Source organism: Agelaius tricolor, unplaced genomic scaffold (assembly GCF_023055355.1).
Source record: "Agelaius tricolor isolate 1412-34295 unplaced genomic scaffold, bAgeTri1.0.p SCAF_14, whole genome shotgun sequence".
Classification (NCBI taxonomy): domain Eukaryota; kingdom Metazoa; phylum Chordata; class Aves; order Passeriformes; family Icteridae; genus Agelaius; species Agelaius tricolor.
This window is the reverse complement of record NW_027269274.1, coordinates 20,809,280-20,837,149: the sequence shown is the minus strand read 5'-3', so window position 1 is coordinate 20,837,149 and position 27,870 is coordinate 20,809,280. Positions and strand designations below refer to the sequence as shown.

At 48.8% G+C, this 27,870-nt stretch overlaps 2 protein-coding genes across 5 annotated transcripts in view; both read left to right on the top strand.

Moving 5' to 3' along the window:
- FAM120A (family with sequence similarity 120 member A) overlaps positions 1-6,335 on the top strand; it is a 48,573-nt gene extending 42,238 nt beyond the window's left edge. For both annotated transcript variants that reach the window (XM_071440099.1, XM_071440100.1), the window contains 2 exons: positions 1,878-1,974; positions 4,434-6,335. In XM_071440099.1, coding sequence (XP_071296200.1) covers positions 1,878-1,974; positions 4,434-4,745 — 409 coding nt within the window. In that variant the 3' untranslated portion in view covers positions 4,746-6,335. The remainder of the gene's footprint in view (positions 1-1,877; positions 1,975-4,433) is intronic.
- Positions 6,336-8,647: 2,312 nt separating this feature from the next.
- The window catches only part of PHF2 (PHD finger protein 2), a 56,926-nt gene continuing 37,703 nt past the window's right edge, over positions 8,648-27,870 (top strand). For 2 of the 3 annotated variants that reach the window (XM_071440098.1, XM_071440096.1), the window contains exon 1: positions 12,108-12,775. In XM_071440098.1, the coding sequence (XP_071296199.1) occupies positions 12,678-12,775 (98 nt within the window). In that variant the 5' untranslated portion in view covers positions 12,108-12,677. Of the gene's footprint in view, positions 8,771-12,107; positions 12,776-27,870 lie in introns of those variants that run through there. The other variant, XM_071440097.1, reaches the window with a different exon arrangement.

The following is a 27,870-nucleotide window of genomic DNA, read 5'->3' as shown; positions in this document are numbered from 1 at the left end:
TAAAGACAGAACCATAGAAATATTTTGAGTTAGAAAGGAGCCATAAGGATCATGGGGTCCAACCCTGGCCCTGCCCAGACCCCCCAACAATCCCACCCTGTCCATCCCTGGCAGCGCTATCCAAAGGCTCCTGGAGCTCTGACAGCCTCGAGGCCGTGCCCATGCCCAGGGGAGCCTGGGCAGTGCCAGCACCCTCTGGGGGAAGAACCTTGCCCTGAGATCCAGTGCTTTAACAACAGGTCCATGTTGGCAGGGGTTATTTCCTACCAAAGGTCAGAACTAGGAAACAGCACAGCAGGTTGTCTTGGTTCATGGCCCAGTTTTGCACACTTGTATTCCATTTTTATCTCTTTCAGAAGAGGGGATTGAGTCAGGCTTGTTCACCCCATTGCCTCATGTCTCCGCAATGCTGAGCTCAGATGTTCTTCTTGTGTAAAATTATACCAGCTGCTTTGTATTAGCCTCGATCCATCAGTGTATTTAGTGTGATTTTCTGAGTGGGAAAAGTTTTACAGCTACTTGAAGGACATGGTTTGACCTTGTAAAAAGAGAGCCAGTGGGGTTGGCAAGGAGGGAACACAGTGAGAGGGACTCACATGCAAACCACAACTCCTCTGTTCATGCTCTGCTGTCCCTTCTAAACCCCAGAATTTGATCTCTTACTGCCCAATGTGGGAATTCACAGCTTATGAGAGGAGACTGGGAGGGCACAGTGCAATTCCCCTGGGCATCATTCAGCTCAGGGACCTGAGCAGCACGCATCCGGCCCCAGTGGGGTCAGGTGTGACATCAGCACCTCCTACTATCAGGCAGCACATCCAGAGCAAACATAGGGCATTCCCAGGCTTCTAGAGCAATCCAGTATCTCTGCTAGAGAAAACAAGGAATTTTTAGGAGAACATTGACATAGGAGTTCGTGACATAACGATTGGGAAATTCAGTTTCTGCAGCTGATGGAGTTAAAGCAGTTGTAGCTGAATCCTGGAATTGCTGCAGGTTGGAAAAGGTTGGAAAAGACCTCTGAGATCGTCAAGTCCAGCTGTCAACCCAGTACCCACCACCATGCTCACCCCTAAACCATATCCCCAAGTGCCACATCCATGTGTTTTGTGAACAGTTCCAAAATTATGACTCCAGCACCACCCTGGGCAGCCTGTACCAGGGCTTGACAACCCTTTCTGTGAACAAATTTTTCCAAATATATCTAATCTAAACCACCTTCCCTGGCACAACTTGAGACCAAGGTGGGAAAGTTTGGTTTCATCTGATGCAATCTGTACTGAATCACACCAAAAACCACCGCCTAATGTGCCTTAAGTTGGGAGTCTCCACTGGAAGGCATCCCAACTTACTAATTGCCACATGCCAGATAAAGGTGAAGCTCATTTATTCCCTCAGTTTCTTAGATAATTTTGTACCTACACAACTTTTTAATTCTGCCTTACTTTCTTTTATCAGAACCTGTCTCATGTGTTTACACTGGGAGCTGTTAATGGGGGAAATGGCTTTCTGTGTGGTTCAAATTGCTATTTTTGTAAGGTGAAAGTATTTTGAGCTCTGGTTTTAAAGTGCCATGAGGATAATTTGACACTTGGAAAATGTTTCTGCAAAGCTTGAAAATATCATTTATTGTTTCTTTTTGAAGGGAAATATAGAAAGAAACATTTTATTGCTCTGGACCCAAAAGGTGTGTTGGGTTTGATACAATTGCAAGCAGCAGAACCCTACAATTCAGAATTAGGTATCTTTCCTCTTTGAAAATGTGTTGATGATAGGCACTAGTCAGTAAAGCTAGGGAAATAATAAAACTAAATGTAAAGCAGTTGTAAACAAAACTGATCAGTGTTTTATTTTCTCCCCTTGCCCCACCCCTGCAGGCGACCTAGAGGAGTTATCTCCACTCCGGTGATAAGAACTTTTGGAAGAGGTGGAAGGTACTATGGGCGAGGTTATAAAAGCCAGGGAGCAATTCAGGTAATGAAGCCATGTGCCTGACTGCAGCACGCTCTGGGACGGGCTGGGCTGGGCTGGACTCCAGACCAGCAGCACTTTAACAGCTCCAAGTGTTTCTCTGGCGACCCGTGGAAGCTGTGAGCCGCACAGCGGTGACAGGACAGGCTGGTGTCACAGCTCACTTAAAGCAAACTTTGCTTCTAAAGACAGATGTGGAAGAATGTATTTTGACATGAATCTTGTGCCTACACAGCTCTAACCAGCCATGGGAGTAGAAGAAAATTTAGAAAATGGGAGAAATACAAAACTGAAACAAATTAGCAGTTCTGTTCCTGCCCCCACTCTTCCCCATTTTTTTTTCTGGGACCGTGGTCCAGACTCATGAAGGAAAGTTTGTAGCAGTGAAGGATCTTTGCTGCTGCCATGCTCCAGATCTAAGAGGTCACTCTAAACTTATTGGGAGTAGCAGAGCAGCCTTTCCCCCTGAGCATGCAGGTTCCTTCCTGGTGACACCCTGCAAAGCGTCCATGGATCATGACTTCTGTCTGTTCCAAGGATCCTTCAAATATAGCTGAGGCACACTGCTGACCTGTATGAGATGTCAGTTGCTTTCAGAGTTCTGTTTTTCTTCCTTTTCCATGGTTCTGGCTGCTATGCAGTTTGGATGAATGAGTAGTAAATAGTTGGAAAAACTTCCACAATAAATACGTCATATGGACATGCCATTTGTCAGAGAGACCTGAGAGTAGGGGGGTGTTTTCAGGTGTCAGACAGTAAAAGAATGTTCTCCAGTAGATAATGAAGGAACTATTAACTTCCAGTAAAACTTACTGTTGTAAAAATTCAAATACTTCTCTTCCTTGTTAAATTGCTGTGTACGCAGACTATATGTCTACAAATGTACCTGTGGATCTGAAACTTTACATTTTAAGCAGAAGAGAAACTACTGTGTTAATCATAGAGCATCTAATTTCTGAGTATCTTAAGCTTTGAAGTAAAGGAAATCCTGAAAACGAGCTCCCAAATACTCCAGGCTTATTACAGGTGTACATATGGGAGTATAGTTCAGGTAATAGCTGCAGGTGTCTTGACAAGTGCTATCAAGGTTGGGTATTTGCATTTTTAATAATGATCTGTAATTTGGATGGTAAATACTTGTGATCACAAGGACCTGTGTGTAAAATTGTGCCTGGAGAAGATAAAGTGGCATTCTCTATGGACCTGAGCTCATTGCATTTTGTGGTCATCAAGGCCATATAGGATGTTTCTTCTATAGGAAGATAAAAAAGATTATTTAAAATGCACATGGCAGGGAGAACTTGGGAAAGTTCCCATGCAGTGAGTGGACTGGGAGGTGCCAGTGGCCCCTCTGCCTCACTGAGGCAGTGCTTGTGCAAGACCAGGCTCAGGCTCAGCCAGAGGCACTTCTTCCCCTCAACTTGGGAATCTGACCAAAATGATCTCTTTGGATTTGTCCAGCACACCAGACTGCTCTGGTTTGTCCCAAGATGAAACTTTTCACTCTTGTTCTGGAAAGAAACTAAAGCATGTCTTGAAAGCTGAATTTAAGGATGTCTGTAAAGAGGCACGATGACAGTGATCACCCATACCTGTGCAATGGGACTGAGAATTGTGATTATCTGGATAATGAGAATGCTAGAGAACAGCAGTTCTGACTCACCTGCAAAGTGCTTCTGTAAAACCCTTTAGCAGCTTACTGCAGGTGTTCTAGTAGGTAACAGTGGAGGTTTTTATACTGCAAAGCTGTTTGCTGCTGTTTGAGGCATCCCTGTCTTAAGCCATGTCTTAGCACTTGACTTTGTGAACAGTGTGACAGACCATTGTGCTGCTTCTTAGCAGCCTAACCTGCTTATTTTGATTTGTTTAAAGGCTATTATGTTTCTGGAACACTAAGATTAATTACAAATACTTAACTAATTGTATGCTGCATCAGTCTGGTTTTTATGGCTATACTCAGTCTTGTACAATTTTACTATATGCTTTTTTATGAAAGCCTTTCCTAATCTTGCAAGCATATAGCTTGGTGCAGGGAATAGTGCATGGTGCTTCTGCACTCCTCCAAACGCTGGCTGGAAACAGTCGTGTTTGTATTTGAGTAACACAGAATCCTGCCACTGAATCACAGCACACATGAACTAAGGAGCAAAGTGCAGCTGAACATTGATTCTCAGTTTTGGTGTTTCAGACATTTATGTAGCTCTGATGTTGTGAAAGGAGGGCAACAGCAAAGTTTAAACTAAAGCATTGCCCCAGGGGCATCAGAAGGCTCTGGGGAACACCGAAAATCTTCTCCATGTATTTTGTGGGCCACTTCTTTCAGCAATGCCTAATATTTGGTGTTCACTCACGAACCTGTGCCCTGCATGCTGCCTGTTGTAGTGTCCTTATATTAGACTGTACATTTATATACATTTTTAGCACTGGATCTTCAGTAATTCTCTTCTTTTTTTAACAACTAGGGCAAACCTCCTTACGCTGCTTCAGCAGAAGAAGTAGCCAAAGAACTTAAGTCAAAATCCGAGGAATCTAAATCCTCACTTGTGTCTTCAGATGGATCCCTGGCTGAAAATGGAGTTGTGACTGAGGAAAAACCAGCTTCCCAGATGAATGGGAATACAGGAGACATCAGGGCTTCCAATCAGTCTGAAAGTGCCTTGAGTAATGACTCTAAAATGTGCAATACGAATCCTCACTTAAATGCACTAAATGCAGACAGTGTTTGCCATAAAGATGATGCTCTTGAGGCCACTGTCTTAAAAAAAGAAGAGTAAACTTATTTTTTATAGAGGGTGAAGGATGTTGGGAAGGGTCAGGATTAGGAATATCTGGAAAGAAAGAGAGCCTACAGTTACGTACATTTTTTCCTTTCCGTAAGAGAAAAATGAGGACTTTGGAAATTCGGATCCCTCTTTGATGTCAGAGATTTAAACAACACATTTTTTAGTTTTAACCAGTTGTAGTCAAAATGCTACAATAAAACAAAAAAAAAAAAAAAAGAATGAAGAGCATTTGACTCCCGCACTTAAAATGAAGTATACATAAAGTTTAAACTGGTTATGACAAAAGCTTGTAGTTTTGTTTTTTGAAATATAAAGAAAACAAATTTTGGCAGTCTTTAAGTATATATAGCTTAAAACTATAATTTTTAGTACTTGGCACCATATGTATGCCATTATATTTGATTTTGCATTACTGTGTCACAATAAAGCTTTCTTTAAGGCTTTGATTTCATGATTATGGGGGGAAAAAGGCACAACCACAGTTTTTTCTTTCTGAAATCTCATCACCGTTGCCGTGGTTCTTTTGTGTTAAAAATGTGCAAACTCTCGAAACTACCAATTCTCAGTAACACTGCAGTTCTGCTGAGTTCAATAGACATCATACATATGTTACGAGCGAGTTAAACGGAGATAAACTTGAAATCATAGAAGATGCAAACGACCTTTCAAAACAAACACAATGTGTTAGGAAACTTTTTGTGACTAATACCATGCATCCGTGATCAATGAACTATGTGGTTTTGAATCAGACGTAGACCATTAGTACTACTATTTGAGCTAAACTTCTGCATGGTTCATGATTTTTAAAGTGTGTAGTTAATATTATGCATGTTATTGTCCTCTTTCTTCCATTCTTACAAGTACTGTGCCCATTTGCAAAACAAAAAAAGCTAATAATCAGTAATAGTCCTATAAAAGATGTTAACTATGTTTAGTCATTGACTGATCTTGCTCTAACCTTAAAATTTTGTGATTATTGACCTCTGTTGCATTTATTCTAAAACTTAAAAAAAAAATTATCTAGCCGTTTTGAATATCAACGTTACCCTGGTGTACTCATTGCTGTATGCATTATTGTTCTCTGTTGCTGTTTTATGCCTTCATATTAGCAAATATGAAATTCTGTGAAAAACAAAAAAAAAACGCTTTGATCTTCAAAAAAAAAGTACCCCCCTTCTGTAGCAGGAAACAAATGGCTTGTTCTTGAGAACTTTCCCATCAAGAATTTAGTATAAGCAAATATACCTGTATCATTTTGATGTTTTTGTTAGTGTTTCCAAACTTAATGTACTTCAAAATCAGAATCATTTCTTTATATTCGTTTTCATATAATTCTCCTGATGCTCTTCATCACACATTAGTGATCAGAAATGAGGTGTAATTCCCCATTCCCTGCCCGCCAGAGCTAAGTAGGTATCTTAATGTAAGTTGAAGGGAGTTCTGCCCCAACTCATGGATTGTGCAAGAATGAACTACTGTTGGGTTTGGCTGGTTGTAGATGGATTGTGGTGTGGTGTCTTTGAAGGCTATTGAATGCAACTTACAGTGCTTAATAAAAATCTTTATTCTTTTAGTATAAAATACTGTATGCCTTTTTTGTCAAGTATTTTTTTAATTAACATGTAAATAAAAGTTTTCCTATGCCCAAGTCAAGTGGTTGAGTTGCCAGGATCTGTGGTGTCCTCCTAAAAGGCAGAGAAGGGAAGCATGGCCTTTGGTTGTGGCTGCCCCATTCCTGGCAGTGTCCAAGGCCAGGTTGGGCAGGGCTTGGAGCACCCTGGGACAGTGAAAGGTGTTCCTGCCCTTGGAAGGGGTGGCACTGGATGGGCATTAAGGTCCTTCCAACCCAAACCATTCTGGGATTCTGTGATTCACTCGCTGCTTGGGGACACCACACCTGGTTGGAGTCATGCCCTGTCTTGCTGGTGTGTGCAGCTCCTTTAGATGTCACCTTTAAATGTCAGATGGGTGAAGAGATGCAAATAAGGCAGAAATAATGGGGCAGTTGTTTAAAGAAAAAGAACTGCAGATGCTCACAGTGATTGTTGGGGGTGGGCAGTGAGAGAGTGGTGGGCAATGCCTCCACAGAGCTGGGATCCAATGAGTCTGTTACACAAGATCCAACTGACAGAACACGAGGAGCTGCAGATTTACACCTTGGTGTAAACTGGGGGGCTTTCTCCCCTACCATGCCTGTCTGCTCACTGTGTTAGCTACAGCCTGGAGTGAGCAGTGGGCACAGCTCCCTCTGCCCTGCCCCGAAACACAGCTATGCTTTTCCACAAGGGACAGCAATCAGTCTCTCCTTCCTGAGACAGATCCCCCTGCAGCAGCCGGAGGAGTTGTGTCCCTGCTCTCCCTGTTCCGTGCAGTGTGACTTGCCCCATGCCAGCGCTTCTCTGCTCTGACAGTATTCCCACTTCCGGTTCTCATGCAGCTGCAGGACAGCCCTTGTCCCATTGCCCAGCAGGTTTCCTTTTCAAGCCCAAACTGGGAGCTGGCATAGAATAACCAGCATCAGCAAACCCAAGGTGCATGGCCGTGGTCCCGTGTGGCAGTGCCAGTCCCCAGTGTGGGTGCACTGGGAATGGGCTGGGACGGGTGGACTGCGAGAGCCCAGCAATGTTCTGTGATCCTGCACCCCTCGGGACGAGCACAGTGCTGCCTGCCTGCTGTCCCAAGCAGCTTCCTGTAGGACAGGCACATTTAGCACAGACACAGTCCTCTCAGAGAGAGCTAAACTGACTCCAGGATCGGTGATCCTATGGAATGACTGGCTACTGCCTGGGCTTGCTCCTGAAGAACATCTTTGACACTTAAATTTATGAATAGAATAGAATAGAATAGAATAGAATAGAATAGAATAGAATAGAATAGAATAGAATATGGGATATTTCAGTTGAAAGTGATCCACAAGGATCATTGAGTTGAACTGCATGATCCCTTCAAGGCTGACCAAAAATTTAAGCTCATTTTTAAGGACATGACCCAAATGCCCCTTGAACACTGACAATTTGGGGCACTGACCCCATTCTCCAGGACCATGATCCAGGGTCTGACCACCTTCTCGGTAAGGAAAGCCCCGGTGTGACCAGTATCTCATTAGCCAGCTCCAACACAAAGAGTAAAACTGGGAGAATCCACTCTTTGGGTGGGACGTGGGGCCACTGTCCGTTCTGTGCCTTCAGCGACAGCATCGGGGCTCTTTCCTCACAACCTGTGTTAACGAGCAGCGATGCTCGGCGTGTGCCGCAGCCGGTCCCCGGCGGTGCGGGCTGTCCCCCGGCCTTCCCCATGTCCCAGCCAGGGCAGGGCTGGGCAGCGGCAGCGGGGAAGGTCTCGGGTCGGGGCATTCCTAGCGCAGCGCCCCGGCCCACTTTTGTTCTGGGCTCCCGCCTGCGAGGCGTGTCCGGGCAGCGGGGAGGGCAGCAGGGCGGCCCCGGGGCAGGAAGGCCTTGCCATCGCCACCGCCATCGCCTCGGCCACCGCCACCGCCATGGCCATGCCACTGCGACTGCCATCGCCACCGCCATGGCCATGGCCATGGCCATCGCCACCGCCACGGCCACCGCCACGGCCACCGCCACCGCCATGGCCACCGCTATCGCCATCGCCGCTCCGCCTCTTCCTGCCCGGGGCCGGCCGGCGGGGCGGGGCCGGGCCGGGGAGCGCCACTGCCGCCCGGGCTGTTCCCGGTGCGAGCTAGAGCTGCCGGAGGGGTGGGGGGGCGGCTTACAGGGGGCTGGGAGAAGCCCTGCCCGCGGCTGGGGCCGTTCTCCCTCTCAGTGAGCAGCTCTGGGGACCGCCGGACGGAGCCCCAGTGCCTGGTGCAGCCAGGAGGGGGAATGGGGAATGGGGAATGGGAACGGGGAATAGGACGTGCAGCCATCGCTTCTGCGCTGAGACGAGATGAGGATGAGGCCATGGCACGTCTTTCAGTGCTGCCGGTGCCCAGGAGTACCGTGATCCAGCCCCGCAATGATCCAGCCCCACGGCAGATGGCAGTACCGGCGGCGGTGAGAGTCTGTGTGATCCTTTAGATCGCGCCCAAAGCCTGTAAAAGTGAATCCAGCCCGGTCGCACTGACCCGCCAAGTACAGGCGGGTCCCACCCATTGGACAGAGATGGGATGAAGTGTAGGATCGCAGAAGATAAGGGGCTAGTAATGTGTGTGTCTCAAGCACTGATAGCTGGAATAGCTGTGGAGCCAACCAAGGATTGTTGGTAATAACACCCCCTTGGAAAAGAACAAGATATGGCTGGAGAAGGGGTGATGCAGAGGGAGGGCAGCACTTTCCTGGAACAAACATGCTTGTTCCAGTCTCTGGAGATAAGCACAACACAGTCCAGTGCAGGCACAGGACTGAGGCTGAGGAGTGAGCATTGGCTGTAGGAGGTGATCAAAACCACCCATGTCCCTCGAAGTTCTCTGAACCATTTCCAGAAAGATCTGAAAGAATGGACTGCATGGGATGGGACGGGATGGGATGGGATGGGATGGGATGGGATGGGAGAAGAGGACTCATCTAACAATGATTTATTCCTCTGTTATCTTACTCCAGTTTCTTGTTCTTGACAGCTCTCAGCAAATAGAAAAGGTTCTTAACGCTTGAAAGTCTCTTTTACCTGGGAAATTCCTGGGTGCTTTGAGTTTGGGAAACATGAATGTTCTGATGCCTCAGGAATTGTCCTGATCCCTAGCGAGAGATGAAATAAGTGGGGATCAGCCTGAGGCAGTGATGGACTTGTGTGTCTCCCTCTTCTGTGGAGTTTTGGGCTAGAGAATGCTCATGGCCCTGCACAGCAACACTGTGAGGGTCACTGCCCTCTGTTTGGGCCTGTGACACTTTTTTCCAATCAGTTTAAAAATACATATTAAAACGCACTTCAAGATTTCAAACAGTGAACTCTGATCAAATTGTGTTTTGCTGAGGCACCTGGATACAGCTCCATGGCTCACCCTCCCATCCCAAGGGCAGATAGGCACCTTCTGGATTGAAATGCTCATGATGAGCTCAGGACAGTGGGACAACCGCACCCATAAGTCTCTTAATTCACTAATCCCTGTTAAAACAATGAGTAAGATGCCTGAGCTGCCAGAACAGAGCTTCTGCATTTCCATGCAGTGTCAGCTCCAGCATCCTCCAGCACAATTACAGATGGCCCAACTGGCTGTGGCACTTGGCAGTATCCATAAAAACATGGACACTATAAAAACAGGAGTAAAACCACAGACACACCACTCTGCTGCTAGGTATGGCATCACCTGAGGACCAGCAATGGACAATGGAGAGCTAGATATGATTCCAGCCCCTAGGAGCACCTGGCTGCACTCAGGCATGGCCCTGCTGCCCTCTGTAGGGAGCACCAAACCCCCAGGGCATCCAGAGGTTTGGCTCATGCACTGCAGCAGCTGGGACATGATAACACTGGAATTCGGGTGGTGCCTTGGAAATAAAGCTGTTTGCATGGAGATGCTCATGGGACTAAGGAAAGGGGATGAGAAAAATTCCTCACAGCTGATATGGGCTGGGTAAGCAAAGCCCGTAAACAACTGAGAGGGGGAACATGGGCACAGAAAGTGGTGTGGAGGAGCTGCTTCAGGGAGTAGTCCTTTTGCTTGGAAAAGGCCTCAAAGATCATGGATCTGCCCTCTGCTTCCATGCTCTGTAACATGACAACACTGGTTCCAGGAAGAGAGGGAGGCCCTTCAGGTTGCAGCTGCTGGTGTGTAGGGTGTGCAGAGGCACAAAGCCCATCCTGTACCAAAGGACATCCCAGTCTCTAGAGGCTCATTTACACCCTGAGCTGAGTGGTGCTGGGAGATGTCCTTGGCATCGAGGAACACTGTAAAGGTGTCTGAAGCTCTGTGATGGCTCTCAAGCCGTTCAGCCCCGTCCTGCTGTACTTCCAGGACTTGATCTTCTACTTTCTACTACTCTTCTACTTCCTGGCTGAAGTTCTGAACCATTAAAGCCATGACCAATAGATTTAAACTTAAAAGAGGGGTGGTTTTAAGGGGCAGGTTCTTACATGGTGCATTGTGATGAAGGAAACAGGTCCCTTGGTACACTTTGAGAGACTCAAAAGCACCAAGTGACAGTTTAGGACGCACACCTGGGGCCTCCCACCGTGTCACTGCACTTCCAGCTGTGTCAGAGGTCACCTGTGGCAGGACTAAGTGTGTCAGTCACACACAGCCCTGTGTGTGACAGTCCTGCCTGCAGCATATACATGCAGTGGGCAAGGGCAATGACCTGACAGTCCCTCTTCAGCCATTCAACAACAGCTGCCTCTCTGTAGACAAACTTGAAACTGAAGTTTTTTGGCTTCATTAATTACTCTTTTCCTCCACAGGTGATTCTGAGGATTTTTGCAGAGACATGAAGAAAGTCTGAGAAATGTCAGTTTTAGTTTTTTGCTCAAAGACAAATCCCCTGCCACACCAACAAATGTAATGGATTCAAAATGCTGAATCCACCGTAAGAGAGTTAAAATTCCACCTTGGTTGGAAGGCCCTTTGTGAGCACTCTGTAGGAAGATCTTGCTCCTCAGGGAAAAGTGCCACTGGCCTTTGAACACTCTGGGAAGAGAAGTAATTCCAAAAGCCCCCAGCCTGTTTGTTTAACCCCTGTCAGAGCCTTGGCATGGCAGGGCAGCAAGGTTCTCCATCCTCAGCCCCAGCTCACACTCTTTGTGTGTTCCTCTTTGGCCTCTGCACGGGAGGAGGTCAGTGGGGCTGTGCAGTGTTGGGGTTCGTGGTCATTCAGGGCCTCAGTGTCCCCCCACAGCCCATATGCTGCTGTGATCTGGTTCTTGGTGGGCACAAAGTGTTCATTACCATCCCCTTGGAGTCACAGCAGGGAAAGGGCTGCTGTGAGCAGAGCTGGTGACTTTAGAAGCAGAAATTATACAAATAGAGAATCACAGGGTGCTTTGAGCTGGAGGTGACCTTTAAGATCATCTCGTTCCACACCCCAGTAAACCCCCCAGGTGGTTAAACCCCCACTAAGATCATGTTACTGAAGAGAAAGAAGCTCGTTCTTTTGGGTACTTTAGATGTGGACCAGCCGCGCTGTGTATCTGGCTGCCCCCCTCCACACGCCCAGCCAGGCGTTGTTCCTGCGGGTCGCACCGCACTTGCGGCCACTTCTCCGGGCTTCCTCGCCCTTGGGGCGGCCTGGAGCCCCCCGCTCCCGCGGGCACCCCGCTCCTCGCTCGGGCTCTGCCCGCTGTCGCAGACAGACACCCCCGGCCGCCCCGAGCGGGGTCCCCCCCTTCGCACAGCCCCCGAGCGCTCCCCGCTCCCGGTGCCCCCGCACCGCCCCCCAGGCCCCCCCGGCGGGGCGGGCGGGGGCGCTCGGGCTGGGGGCAGCTCCCTCCCGGCAGGCGGGGGTTAACAAAAACACGCGTTTTCCGCCGAGCCCCCGCCGCGCCCCGGCCCCGACCGGGGAGCCCCGCTCCGCCGCGCTCCGCTCCGCCCGGCCCGGCCCCGCTCGGCCCCGCTCCCTCCGGGCTGACGCAAGGCCGGGCCCGCCGGGGAGGCCGCGCCGGGCTGTCACCAGGGGGCACCGCCGCGATCGCCGAGCACCGGGAATCACCATCCTGGAGGGACAACAACAACAACAACAACAGAGAGCCCCGGCCCGCGGCGCCGGCGGGCGGCGGGACCTGGCCATGGCCCCCGGCTCCGGGCAGAGCTTCCCTGTCCTCCGGCACCGCTCGCCCGCCCCTCTGGAGCCCTAAATCCACTATCGCGGTTTTATAGCGTTTTTTATTATTTTGTATTATTTCTGGTTTTCCGCTCTCCCCTTCCTCCCCCGTGCCACCCCCCTCGGCGCCTCGGCCCCGCCGCGCTCCGCTCCGCTCGGCCGGGCGGGCGGGCGGCCGCGAGCGGAGCGGATCGGCGCGGTCGGCGCGAACATGGCGACGGTGCCCGTCTATTGCATCTGCCGGCTGCCCTACGACGTGACCCGCTTCATGATCGAGTGCGACGCCTGCAAGGACTGGTTCCACGGCAGGTAACGCACCGCGCCCGGCACCCCGAGCCCGGCCCCGGCCCCGCCGCCCCCGGTGCTCCCGCCGCCGCGCTCCCTCCCGCAGGCCTTCCCGGAGCGGGGAAGGAGGAGCCGCGCTTCCCGGCGCCGCTCCCGCGCTCCCCGCGCGCTGGTTTTGTGTGTTTTGTGGGTTTGGGGCCGGATTCCCGACACAAAGCTGCTCCCCCCGCGGTGACACCGGAGCCCCGGGGTGGCGGGGGCCATTGTGCACGCCCGGGGAGGGGATGGGGCCGCTCTGCGCCGCCCGCCCGCGGCTCCGCGCCGCGTCCCTCCCGGAGCCGGGCCCGGGGCGGGGAGCGAGGGGCCGCGGCGGCGGCGGCGGCTGCGGGGCTCGGCCGCGCTGTCAGCGGGCTCGGTCCCCGCGCCTCGGCCTCCCGCCCGGGCAGGGCTCGGGCACCTTGGCCGCGGCTCCCGCGGGGTGTTCCCCGGTGGCAGGGCGGCCACGGCCGGGGAGGGCCGGGGGCTGCGGGGAGCGCCCGCCCTGGCAGCCCCTCGGCGCCGGGGCCGGGCGGGGCGGTGGGAGCGGGCGGGGGAGCCCTCGCTGGCGCAGCGCCCGCCCCGCGGCCCCGCCGGGCAGCGCCCCCGCCCCCGGGGACCCCCGCGCACCCCCGGCCCTGCCCGAAGCCGGGGCCTGCCGCGGGGGGAGGCCGCGGGCAGGGGAGCGGCGGGGAGGCCGGGCGGGGCGGAGGACTCGGCTTTTCGGCTCGTTTCTCCCCAAAGCGCCTCCCGGCGCGCAGACAATGGGCGGCCGCGGCGGAGTTGCGGCGGGCGGCGGAACTTCGGTGGCGCCTGGTGTGATGAGGGCGAGGGCGGCGACTGGGGACCGAGAGCCTCAAGAGCCACCGCACCGCCCGGGCAGCCGTGCCGGCGAAGGGGGTCACTGGGCGAGAGGGGGTACACGCGGGGACAGCCCCCCGACAAGACCTCTCGCTCCCTTCGGATGTGGAGGAGGAGGAGGATGGAGTGTCAGCGGCATCGCAGCAATTCCCCAGGAATGATTGAAGTGTAAAAAGTGCAATTAAAATCAGGTAAATCACCTGGATGGGCGCTTTTTACGACAGGGGTCCAGTCAGGTTAGGCTGTCGCTCTTTCATCGCAAGCAGCGCCCGGCAGAGTCTCCTCACAGCTGGCGGACGAGGCGGAGGCGAGAGGCTCTGCCTGGTGCGGCTCACGGATGCTCGAGCGGGCACTGGGGCATCCGCGGATCTTCCGTGCGCAGAATAAAGGACTCCAGACGCTTTGCTGTGACATTAGGAATGATGTTCTACCGTTTATTTTAGAAGCTGTGTAGAAACAGGAAGGGAAATACAGAAATAGCCCTAGTGGCAGTGCTGGCGGAAGGGCGCTCCGCACGTGTGGTCCGGGACAGGAGGCTCGCACGAATCGCGCTGGCCCGTGCCACTGAGGACTCGGGCACAGATGCTGAGGTGAGGCTGGAGAGAAGCCTCAAGCATGTGCACTTGAAACTTAGACACTTTAAAGACATGAAAATAGTAAGATTTTCAGGCAAAGTAACGGCAGAGTGAATTGCTGAAGAGTAAACAGCGACAGGAGGTAAGCTGCCTGCACAGGATGGTGAATTCCCATTGCAACTGACAAAGAGAGGTTGCTTGTAGCTGATCAACCAAATGATCATGTTGTGGGCAGCTCAGGGTCAACAGCAAGAGGAAAGGTGTTTAATTTTGTGGCATAAGGGACAGAAATGATTTGTAGTGCTGCTGGGGATGGGGTGTTGTACTCTTTTTCCTTAGTTTATAGTAGTGCCCAGAGATTGATTTTTAGAGAAAAAAAATGAGGAGGAGTTCACTTCTCAAAGTGTCAAAGCCTGAGATAGTTGTATCAGAGAAGTTCATGGAGTATTAGGAGCAAGCAGCTTATCTATGACACTGTTTGTTTTTCTTGGTAATATATAAGTAAATAAATAGGAAAAAAAAAAAATCAGGATTTAATTGTATGAAATCTTGTCTGTCCCGGACACTCAAAGCACTGATGTTAATGTTTATACAAAACTGCAACAAAAATATTCAATGTTATATAGTACTGCAACAAAAAATACAATGTTACGTAGGTTCGGCAACCAAGCATGAGCCAGTGTGCCCAGCTGCACAGTGCTCAGGAGGATTGCCTGATGTTTTAATCATACTTCTGTTTCTTTTTAACATGATGTACAGTGTGCAATTCAGAAAAAAAAGGTGTCATTTCTGGTTTGGTTTTGTCGAAGCAGATGAGGTGTTTTCATGTTTCCCTTCTGACAGGAGTTCCCAAATACCTAAAAGAAATATTTTTCATGGGTTATCCCTGCAGCAGTGGCAGTCTCCCTTTCATCTAAGGCTGGGTAATGTGTCTGTGGCAACTTCAGCAGTTCTGATGGCAAATTGATATTTTGAAAGTACCTAAAGTGTGTTAAGCTTATGTAATGTAGTTTAGAAGTTGGACACATGGCAATGGAGCCCTCTCCACTTCTGGGACAAATGCACTGGGGACTCTTGGACACTGCTGAAGTGTGCTGAGCCATGGAGCTGTTGGTGTGTTCACAGAACCCTGTGACTTCTTGTGAAACTGAGGTTTGATGATTCCTGTTCTCTCTGTTTGCCTGAGCTGCTCCAGACAAGCAGCTTCCAGCTGTCTGGAAAGGCCAGAGATGATCTTAGAGGCAAAGGACACTAATGCCAAAGTGGACACAGGGCTGTTTGTCTCCTGTCCATGTGCAGGTGTTCTCTGGTGTAGCTGTTTGGACTGGTGAAGTCTCACACACCTCAGTGCTCTGCTCTGAGCACCCAGTCTGGTGCTCTGTGATTTCCTGGCCCCTCCATCACCTGTGCTGGCTCCTCTCCCCTTGGGTCCCATCCTGAGGAGGAGTCCTGGTGTTGTTCTGCCTGGTAGCAGGTCTGCAGGCAGCAGGGACAGCCAGGGTGCCCGACTGGTTGGCATGGGAACTGGCTCTTTGAAGACCAGGAAAGGAGGAGGAAGAGGGAGTGGTCTTGATGAGTGAGGAAGCTGACACTCAGCAGTTGCCATGGGTCACTCTGCTGCCTCAAGGGTCGGCCTGGCTGGATGGAAGGATTGGTGCCACCTGTGCCACGGGCCGTGGGCCAGGGTCCCTGGGCAGCTGCTCGGGCACAGGGGATGCGGGACAGGGTTGCTCAGCTGTGTGCTGTGAGGAGCTCTGCCTTCTCCTCCGCTTGCAGGTGATGCTGCTGGCTGTCTGTGCCCAGTGACCCTGTGCAGGGACACCCTCCATTCCCCCTCCCGGGGAGCAGCTTGCTGGGGGCTGGGAAAAGCTGTACATGATGACCGGTCTCCAAGTGTCTCATCTGCAATGGAAACCTTGTTACAAGGTTACAGACCCTTGTATCCAAGACAAGGCAAGCCTTTTTGTACCGGTTTGTTCAACTAGAAATCTGTACGGGGTTACTCATTACAGCTGTAGGTGAGGGGAGGTAAATTATTCATTTTCTCTGCAGTATTTTGTTACCTGTTCTTATAACCCACACCTGGTGCTGTAGGATGGGATCGTGCTCACTAAATGAAATAACAAGTATTGATTTTATTACCCCGTGTATATTTAAACTTTGAACCTTCTTGCTCCAGGCCTAGCAGTGGTCAATAACTTAGTAAAAGGTTTAGTTACCAAAAAGCAGCTTGTGCAGTTATCAGAGCAGCCTAAAGTGATGGTGGAAGTTACTCAGGATGCCCTGGCACCCAGAGTAAACGTGGCTGGGTTAAGAAAAACACTTCTCTGCTACACTGCAAAGCTAAATTCTGTGTGTGGGCAGATTTTATGCTCATAACAGAGCATTCAGCATTTTCCCTTTCAAAAACAGGTCCGGTTTTACACGGCAGCATCTAATTCCACTCTTTTACCCAGGCTTATCACTAGCTATGGGCAAATTTGGAAATTTGGGTAAAATTTGAAGATGAGGATATTCTAAAACTAGAATGCTATTTGCTTTGGTTTTGTCACAGCAGAGGGAATCCCTGAGGTTAATCAAGCTGTGCCCAGAATGATTTCCTTTCATGTGCTGAGTTCAGATAGGACCAAAGTGTGTAAGTTTTTCAAATAACTAAAAATCTCAGCTTATTTCAATTTTTCCTGAAGAGTTAGTTGGCATGAATGACAGGCTCAGTTTTTCTGGGAGCCCGCCCACAACAGGTATCATGAACGAACCATGCTAATACCTATACTAGAATGCTTTTGAAAATCCGAGTCTAAGTAATACCCAGAGTGGACAGTAGTGTGGAAAGGCCTACATGAACCTCCTGGTACCTGAGAGCCAGTACAGATCAGAGAAGATTTTTGTATATAAAGATTCTTCTAATTCTAGAAGTTCTTACCCAGCTTTTACCTCTGAAAGGATAAAATGTTAGAAATATTAAACACAATTCATGTTTAATTTTAAAAAAAGACAAAATACTGTGGTTTAATGAGTACTCTCCAGCAGCCCAAGCCTTCAGCTGCACTGTTTTGTGAGCAGCCCTGTGGGCACCTAGGTACCTGTTGAGCTCAGTATTAGTGGGATGGCAGCGTTATCAGCCATGTCACAACAGAGAAATGAGTTCTGCAAGCAAAGGGAAACTTTTTCCTTAGTGCTGAATAGCTCCATAATAAAGGAAATGGGTAAAGATGTCTTGACAAAAATTATCAAAGGAATGTAACTTCATATGGGGAGATACTGGAGAAGAGAAAAAGTATTATACAATCACTGTAAGGCTTTCCAAAACTCAGAGGCCACCATCTTTAATATTACCTTAATGTATTTCCTTCTTTCTGACCAATACAAATTTTGTAGTAGCACTGTAATATATTTACACTGAAAATAGAGTGTGTTCTCCTTGCCCAGATAGCCCTCTCTTGTATGGCAGTCTGTCGGTCTACAGTTCTGAAAATATTTTATTAAAATATGGTTTGTGGCTTTAGGGGTGTCTTATAAAGGTGCTCTGAAGCAGTGCTGAAGGTTTGTTTGGGCTACAGGTGAGCTGATGCTTTGGAATCACGTGGGTTTTTCATAGTGACCATGTCATGCATCTTATCAGTGACTGATAACTCTGTAATGTGGGTGTACATTATCAAATCTTACACTGGCTGATGGATACCAATAGTAATTCCTTTCCAGGGTTTTACCTGAAAAAAATTGGCCTGTTCACAGTCCATTTTACAACTTTATGCATGGCTATTTTTAGATGTTACTTGGCTGTTACATCCAAGTACCTCTGGTATACAATGTAATGGCAATAATGTGTTTGGCCAATCTCACTAGGTCTCTCATGTAGATTTTTCCTGGGGTGTTGGTCCCCCACCCTGTGTGAAGGCTGAGCATCTCCCCCCACCCCCAGAAGGGCACTCTCTGTGGGACAGGGGTGTCCTGGGGACCATGGTCTCCAGCAGTGTGGTGTGATCAGGCTACAACATCTTGAGACAAATGTGCCAGGGGAAGCTTCGATTGGATATTGGGGAAATTTCTGCATCAAAGGGGTTTTCATCCCTGGCACAGACTGTCCAGGGCAGTGGTGCAGTCACCATCCCTGGATGGATTTAAGAGAGGTGTAGACTGGGGACATGGTTAGTGCTGCACTTGGCCGTTCTGGGGGGATGGCTGGACCTGATGATTTTAGGGTCTTTTCCAACCCAAACAATTCCATGATTCCATGACCTCCTGCTTTGTTCTGGTTCCGTGACCTTCTGCTTACTCTTCAGCCCTGGGACCCCAGCCCAGGACATCCAGGGATTAATATTTTCTCTCGGCCTTGGAGAGTGCAAGTCCCTCCTTGTTGCACTCTCCTAGGCCTTTGGAAGAGCTGTTGGAAGAGGCTGACAGCCTGTGCAGGGCTCCCAGCCAGCAGCCCATGGAGGAGTTCCTTCTTTTCCTCTCAGGCACATCCCCAAAAACTGATGGCTGCTGCTTCTCCAGGTGAGGCCAGGGCTTAGTCTTGTTCTTACAGGCAGAGCAGGAGTGAGGGTGCTGAGTTTCCCTGGGTGTAATTGTGCCTAGCTTCCCAGCTAACCAGGGTTGACTTCTCCTGGGATATTCAGCAATTTTTAGTGCTTCATCCATTTGTTTTAGCAAGTAGTCAAGACAAGCAGAAAGTTAAGCAATAGTATATTTTGACAGGAAAAAATAAACCAGAATTGCAGAAACAAAGATATTTTTAAATTTCCTGTTTGCAATTGTCAACCCAGTAGTCTGGAACTATGTGAGAGCTGCCTTATTGTTTTTATGGAATTGCTCATGGATTTCATCGTGTTTTCCTCTTTTTGCAAAATACACAGTACATTTACTCTCAGAAAAAGCATTTTGCCTCATCTGGCAGACTGGAAGGATGTAACAAGTAAAAAAAGAAGTGAAATATTTCTGCTAGATATCAGTAGCTGTGATTTTTTATTAAACCTCCATTTTTGCTGTTAACATCTCAATGGAAGGGAATGGAAATGTGAAAATTGACTGGAATGCTGTTCCTGTGCCATATGTGCTGTGTCCCTTGTGGCAGCAGCACACAGAACAGCCAAGGATCATTGTGCAGGAGCACAGTCCCCACAGCCAGGTTATAAGTGAGATTTAATGTCTTTATGGAGCATCTCAGCAAAGCCTCTCGGTTGGGGCAGGTGGGGGAAGCAAAAGGACTTGCAGTGCTGTTGCTGCTGGGCTTATGTGTTAACAGGGACAGTGTCTCCTGTATCACCATCCTATCCACTTGGGATTTCCTCTCCATTTGTGATCACTAAATACCCTTAAATAGATTGCAGCAGTTACTAAGGAATTTGGAGGGTATCTAGTGTACTCTCCTCCTTTAGAGAAGCAGTTTATTGGCCAGGAGCAGGCAGGACCACTGGAACCCCTAGCTCCTTACAGGCCATGGGGACAGCATATGAACAGCATATATGAGCTCCTTCACACCCCAGAAATATTTCCCAGGGAATTAAAGAAAGAAAAAAAGGAATTTTAAAAAAGCTGTGTTCCTGACACCTGAATGAGGAGTCATTGATAAAGACATGGGGCTGCTAAGTGTTTTGTTCCATGGTCACTTCAGAAATCTGAGTCACAGAGGTGCCATCAGAAGCCACAAGAGAGCCCAGGTGCTGAGGCTGGGAGTGCAGGAGCCCCTTCTGACAGCCTCTTCTCTCTCATCCCTGCTCTTGCCTATGGAACACTGAGGTGCTACTCTGCAGCTGGTTGCTGATAAGGGATTCATCATTCCAAAGACTTGACTAATTCCTGCTCTGGCATTGTCTCTCAATGAAACTTCCACTGAAAGGTGAAAAGGTGGGTAGAGGTTGGAAAAGGTGAGGATGCTATTTCCTTACAGGTGAATGTGGGGCTTGTTCTAAAAGAGGTGGATTTGCTCTTGTTGAGATGGCTGAGGAGGTCTTAAAACACTCAGATGTGTTCTGAGAAGATTCTATGAATTCACAGCTTTTACTGCCAACGTGGTTCTTCGCAGTGTTTGGAACTCTTATCCACCAACTCTTTTGCATCAAGACAAACACATTGGCCAAAGCTGTTCTTGAGGGAAAGGCAACACATCCACTTATGATTTGTCCCAATGTTTATTAGTTTATTAGTCTAAGAAATTTTTAGACTATTGCATGAGACTGTGACAAAGTTCATCCCGGTGGAATCACAAGGCGCCTGCGGTGGCTGCACAGCAGCTCCTGCTGAGGGATGCCTGCCCGCAGCTCTGTCCTTCCAGCACTCATGGGAAAGGCTCCACTCTCAGCCCAGGCAGCAGCACGCTGTTCCCCGAGCCCTCACTCCCAGCCTCCCCAGCACAGCCTCTCACCCTCTGCTCAGCTGGCACTGCTGCACCCCCACAGCCCCAGCTCCCGGTGCTGCAGAAGGAATGGGTGTCTGTCCATGGATGCAGCAATGTGCTTAGAAATCAAGCATTGCTGGAAGGTGTGGGAGTAAAACTGAAGGGGACTATGAGCAATACCAGGGGGGTGAAATGCAGCTGTGGGTGAGAAACTGTTACTATTCCTGATGCTGCTTGTAAATCACAGACTGGAGCACAGAGTCAGTGCGAGGCAGAGGCACAGTGTGTCAGGACACTTTGCTCCAAATGGATGGAGAGGGCTCACAAGGACTCAGATACATTATTTTCCTTCATTCTTTGGACACAGACTTGCACAGGATTGTTAGGAACTGAGCAAATGCTTTCAGAGACACCCCAGCCCCGCTCCTGGGCCCCGCCAGGCTTTGCAGGACCGTTCTTCCACAGCACTGTCAGTGCCTGTGGCATTTTCCAGTTTTATCAAGTTTTACCCTCTTTTTGACATTGCACCAGATTGGCCAGAGAACAGGACAATTGTGCCCTAACACCTCCTGTAAAAGGCAGAGTGCTGAGGTTGGCTGCACAGTGGTGATTCCTGCTCAGCCCCACGGAGGAATACCTCAGGTACCTCGGAGGTTTGGGTGTAATCAGCTGTGTGTGAGGTTTGGGTGTGATCAGCTGTGTGCTCCTCCTGCACTGCTCCTGCTCCCCATGAGCAGTTCACAGGGAATGTGGGGACATTCCTTTGCTTTGCAGGCAGGACACAGCCCACTGCCTCTGTGGGATGCTCTGGGTTACTGAAAAGTGGGAGTTCATGTTTCACATTCACTTGTGATGTTTGCAGACTGCATGGAGAGGGGAGCAGGTCAGGAAATGTGTGCTGTGAGTGACACCAGCAGGGAGGAGATGGTGTGAAGAGCAGTCCTGAACCCAGGGTGGTACTGGGCAGAGCCTTCTGCTCCCAGGTACCATCTGGGGCTGCCCTCAACTGGTGTTGGCTGCTACCTAAGTCCCATATACAGTTAAGTCTCTTTTTACCATACTGCTAAATTTTTCCATTTAAAAAATGCTGAACTGAAGTAGGTGCTGGAATTCAGTTACAGTCCTACTTGAAAAATACCCAAAGGGCTGGAATGAGGTGGAGCTGGGGTTGTTCCCTCATGCTTCCAAAGCAAGGGGCTGTAGGGAATGATCTATTCAACATGTCACTTGCAGTCAGAACTGCTGTTGCCTGTTGTGTTCAACAATGAGCCAAGCCTTAATGTTTTTAAGTTCTCAGACCTAGGCTTTTTCCCAGGAGGATTTCTGCAGGGAGGGTGGGCACGTTTTGTTGTTTAGTTGGGGGTTTTTTGGTTGCTTGGGACTTTTTATTTAGAACAAGAAAAACTGTTGTTTTATGCTTTGGTGCAAGGAAGTTTTTCAGATACAAAGCACTCACAAATGTTCTTCAGAATAATTATTTCTGCTTTTTTGTGGTGTGAGAGTTGGTGAATGGTTCAAGGAAGGAAAACGTGTGTAAAGGAGGTGTTTCTGAAGAGCACTTACCTGGAATCTTACAGTGAGTGGGAGCAGAGCCTGTCTGGCTGCCTGCAGTCACAGCCTCAACCTGCTAGCTGCTGCTGCTGCCTTTTCATTGTTCCTTCTGAATTTTGTGTTTCTTTGCATTCTTGGAACTCTGAAATCCCTTTCAGAGCAGAACTGATTGCTTTAACTGCAAACCATGCTGATGGAGAAGCTCAGTGGCACTGGCCTGCTGGCATTCCAGGTCCTGCTCATGCCACAGGGCTTCTGTGGGACAGAAATGTCACAGAAAATGTCACAATCATTTTTTTAAGGAAGGATGTCTTGTGGAGTACTTTTAAGGAGTGTCTTATGGAGCACATCCTGCATGGGCTGGAAGGGTTCAGTCAGGTAAGGTTTTCCCTTTGAGAAGAGCAGGGCAGAACTCTAATTTTGTGTTGATAAGTCACAAGCAGTGAAAGAATATTAACACTTCATGTGGTGTTTGTAAAAAGGCAAGAAGAGTATCTGGAGAAAAAGAGGAAATTTATGACTTCCCACAGAATCCCAGAATCCCAGAATAATTTGCACTGGGAGGGACCTTAAACCTCACCCTGTTCCCACCTCCTGCTGGGGTGCATTGATGTGCAGATGTCTGAATCAACTGAAGACAAGAGCACTTTACATCAGTAGAACAACGAGCAATCTCCACTGCTAACTCACTGCCAGTGGCACTGGGTGTCACTGGGTATTTATTTTGAGCTGTTACTGCTCCTCCACAGTTCAAAATCATGGGTGATAAAGAAATATGTTGGTGTTTCCCTGTCAGTTACCAGGTGGAGCAAATCCTTACAAGTCCATGGACAGAAGGACATAATTTCATACCAGCCCAGTGCCCAGTCTGAATGCCTTATCCAAGGATACTCATGTGATTTATGGCTGTTGCTACCATGGTTTTCTTTCTAACCATGCAGGTTCTCTTTGTTTCTCTCTATCAAGGATGTTATCCATCATTCCCACACACACATGCCATAAGCTGTACCAAGCATGATGGACCATCCCCACCATGGCTGTCTTCACCGTGGGGCAGTGCTGAGCACGCTGTGGGCTGGGGACCCTTTGCTGTCACCTGGATTAGTGATGGTGGAGGTGAGCCAGCTGGAGAATGGCATGGGAAGAGCACACAGAGCACAGCATGAATGTATGTGGAGATGTATAAAGCCAGTTTGCATCTTGAAATAGGAATAAAATGCGATAAAGCTGTAATTGGGTCATTTGAAATTTGATGTTAATCTTTTGGAAATGTATTTGAAGTGCTGAAATGAAATTAAGGTACAAGAGCGGGTTATGCATGTCAACAACAGGAACAGTCAAGAATGGTTTAAAGGTTCTGTTAATAATTTATCATTCTTTAATTGTGTGGTTGTTGGGTTTAATATAGTAAGTTCTTTGTAAATATGATAGTGAAAATCATTCCTGTTCCTTCTCCCTCCTTGTTGTACTATCTGCTCATTTTGGAGCTTCCCCTGTGAGCGTTGCAGTTGGTTCAGAGTGTTTGCCATGCAAAACAAAGCACGAAAAGATAACATTGGGGTACTCTCAGGATTGCCATGCGTTTATATGTTTATATGTATCTATAAAGAATACATGAAAATGGTCCTGTGACTGAAAAGGACAACCAACCATTGATCAGTATTTTTAGCAAGATCTGAGCATGCTTATGCAAATTACAGTGATAAGTTACCTCAGATTTAAAAGTAAGTTATATAAATGGTTATATAAATGGGTGTCACAATTAAAGCAAATCAAACACACACAATACTCAGATTTGTATTAATGTGTATAAATACATACATGGATGTATAAATACACAGGTACAGGTAGTTGTTGCTGTACAAAGTCAATGATGTCTGTGGCTTTGTTGGTGTTTAGTTTATTTGCATTTGTCTGCCATTTAGTCAGACACTGCCCATGTCCAGCCTGCTCCTGCTGTACGTGTGGCTGTGGATGTGACACGCAGGGTGAGCAGATGCTCAGTGCAGTGAGGAGTGAGAAGGAACATGAAAGCAAAGGAGTGGTGTTGCTCAGAGTGTTGTGGCTTTTGGAGGACAAGTCACAAAATCAGAAATTCCAGAGGGATCCATTGGTTGCAGGTGTGAGTTTGTAACAGGCCAGTGTTACAGGGGTTTGGTGAGTTGTGGGTCCTGCACAGCTGATGTTACAGCAGTGGTATTTATTTGCAGTAATGTCCCTGTTGGAGGGAGAAATGGAATGACAGGGTCAGGGCAAGACTGCAGTCAGTTTGTAAGGGTTTACAGGCCGATTTCCTGGAGTGTATGTGCTCATTTTTAAAGATAATTCCTAGAATTGCAGAGGGCAAAACATAAAGGATGTTTTACTGAGCAGTGCTTGGTAAACACAGGTTTGTACTGCAGCACAGCTGATCCTGGCTGCTGCTCCTCAGCTCCTCAGGGCTTAGGTTTAGCCCAACTTTTGGGATTCCTTCTGCTGTGGGGCTCTCCCAGAAAGGTGGCCTACCTGCTTGGCCACTTGTGGGGTGCTATTCCTGATAGAGATGCTTAAAATCTTCAGATCCTTGGGCCAGCAAAGAAAGGCTGAAGTTAAATCCAGTCTCATTTGCAGTGCTGCTTGCTGCCACGCTGGGCTGGTGGCTGTCAGGGCTCACTCTGCCATGGATGAGTCTGCCATGGAGTTGGCTCTGTTGGTCTGTTGGGTTTCGATACATCCTGGTTAGAGAGTTGGCAGCATCCACCCTCTTCATCCCTGTGGGTGTGTGATGTATTGTACTGAAACTTGAAACTGAGACCTCATTCTGTAGGGTCTCAAGATACTGAGCAGTGAGCCCTGGCTGATTTGGGGGGTTCTGAATTCCAGCTTTGAATAACAGATTTGTTGCTGGCATGCACAGGTTCTAGTTAGGCCACATAACAGTGTGATGCTGGAAAAGACTTGGGCTGTGCAATAGGTGCAGGTTGCTGCAATCTAGAAACTTCATTTATTTCTGTTTGGTTGATTTATTTTTTTCCAGGGTGGGTGATATTTCTTTTATACAATGTCACCGGTTGGTTTTTGCTGAGGAACAAAAGGCGCATGCTAATAGTAGATATTTTTGTTGTAGTTTGACCGGTGCTTGGGAAGAAGGTGCCCTATGAGTGAAAACACATGAAGTCTGGATTCCAGCACTTCTCTGTGGAGGATGATTTGTGCTGGGTTTGTACAAGGCTGGTCTGACAGTGGGCTGTTCCCAGGGGCTGCCTCCTGGAGCTCTCATGGAGCAGTGGTCAACAGCTGAGGTGACACATTGCGTGAGGAAGAAGTGCCGAGACACCAAGATCACAGAATTTTGTTGGTCATACAATAATTCAAGGATTATTTTCCCCGAGACAATTCTCTTTCCTACGCCCTTCTGCACTGGGCAGAATACAGCCTGTGGTTTCTAAAGTGCTCATGAAAATCAGTCCATTCCTGGGATCTTTTATTTCCTGCTGTGCTCGCCTCAGTGTGTGTGAGAGAATGCACTCCATCACTCCATCCCCCAATTATGTGCAGCAGATAAACGAGGATTTATTTGATCGACCCAGCACTAATTCCGTAGAGAAGTTTTGCAGTATGTTTGGAGATAGAAAAGGAGGTTTTTAGGGATCTGGAGAGTTGTCTGTGCAGACTGGGATGAGCTGGGAGCCGGAGGGAGGAAGGGTAAAGGGCAATTTTCTGCATGAGCCCACTTTCCGGTGTATGGCCACAAACCTGACACAGCGTTTGCACCTAGGCAGAGCCCCAGGGCAGGACTCCTCTTGCAAGTGCTCTTTGCTCTGTAAAGCTCTCGGTGACCTCAGCAGCATAACTTTGATGTCCACCCCATATGTGTGTAGATCTCAGCCATGGGGAAGCTCCATGTGAGAGGTTATCCTGCTGACAGAGGCTCTGGTTAGGAGTGTCCTAACCAGTGGGGATGACAGGTCTGAGGAGATGGAGCTTGTAAGGTGAGTGGCAGGCTAGTCCATGGAGCAAACTGGCAACAACCCCCAGTGCTATGGACTCCATCAGGGTGTGGAGCTGCTGCTTTCCGTAGGATGCAGCAGAAAGAGTTTGGGGACATTGAGTAGTGGTCGCACTGGCAATGCTGGGGAACGGTTGGACTCCATGTCCTTCAGATTCTTTTCCAATGTAAATGATTCTGTGATTCTGTCATTCTGCTGGGCCAAGAGTCCTGTGTGGGTCATGGGTGGAGGGGCTGCTGTATTGGTCACAGGGCTGAGTGCCTCAGATTGGGGAGATGAGCTGTGGGGAAGGGCCCCTGCACTGCACCTGGCCGTGGCTGTGCAGGAGGAGCTGGGATGTGTGCTGCCTGCTCACTGGCTTTGTTTCTGAATTCTGTCGAGTGCAGTGTGTCTGCTCAGGTGCATCTGTTTGAAGCTGTGTGGCAGCAGAGCAGAGCTGTGTGGATGGTGTCACGCCGAGTGGGATGGGTGTTGCAGCTCTGCTGCCTCTGTGGTTCTGGCTGACACCTGCATGTCAGTTGAAGATGAAATAGAAACCATACACAGAGAACAGAAGGTGACTGGTGAAAGGAGTGGGAGAGAGGAAGAAAGCAGCAGAGACAAGACATGTGCAGACCAGTTCACTTTTCACACCTGCAGCCTGTTGGCTCAGCCCTTGGGGTGGGAGCTCCTGCAGCACCCTCAGGGGCCGGGCTGGGATGCTCTGGGGTGCTGTGAAGGGCCTGCACAGTGGTGTTGTCTGCTTTGTCACCTCCCCTGCTCCCAGGCTGGGATGAGCCCTTTTTGCTCCCTGCAGTAGCAGTATGGCCACCCTTCCTGGTAAAAGTTTTGGATGTGGCCAGATTTCCTTTGTGGACCAGTGCCACTTCTTTCAGTGAAGTTACACAAGGAATAAATGAAACCTAACAGAATGATTTTGAGAGGAGAGATATTTTTGTTCTGTTTGTTTAATGGACTTCTTGACCTTTTGGGTCAAGAACTTGGGACCTTTAATTTGGGCTTGGCAATTTTTTCCTTCAGTTTTGTTTTATTCCTGCTTTTTACCACTCTCTTTCTCTGTTTCCTTCCCTCTTGGCTTATTTCCCATCTGCTTTTGGGAAACCCAGTGCTGACAAGGAGAACAAACATCAGGGCAGCTGTAATCACACAGGGCTGAGCAGCTTCTCTGCTGAACAGGCTGAGCCCAGTTTTCAGCAGCAGCAGCACCTTGGCACAGTAGTGGGTCCACAGATGTCCTGTGCCCAGCTCAGGTCTTTCACTTGGCAGAGGATGGGGTTGGCACTGCCAGGGGGTAGGGCAAGAGATATGTTACTGTGCAAAAAAGGGCATGAGACATTCTCCCCAGTCAGTGGTGAAGGTGTTCACCTCTTCAAGGTGTTGCCTCTGATGTCATCGAGATGACAGGCATTGCAGTCAGCTGGAATTGTGTGATTGATTGTTGGGGTCAGTCTCTAAGTATTTAATTATTTTAAATTATATGACAGCAAGATTGAATAGAATTTTGAGTTGACATAAAATAATTAGGGGAAAAAGAGTCTCATCTAGCACTTTTCAGCCACGTGTGTTTCATGAGAGAGTCTTCTGCCAGCAGTAGGGATCAGGAGAGTGGGCTTCACTTCTGAAGCAGGGTGTTTTTCCTTGCTCTGTACATTCCCTCAGTGAGAAGAGGTTGGAAAATGTAATTCATTCTAAACTAAGCAGTAATTCTCCTTCAAATTATATCTTAATAAAAAAGATAACATCTTAGGTAGTCTCTGATTTAGGCACACT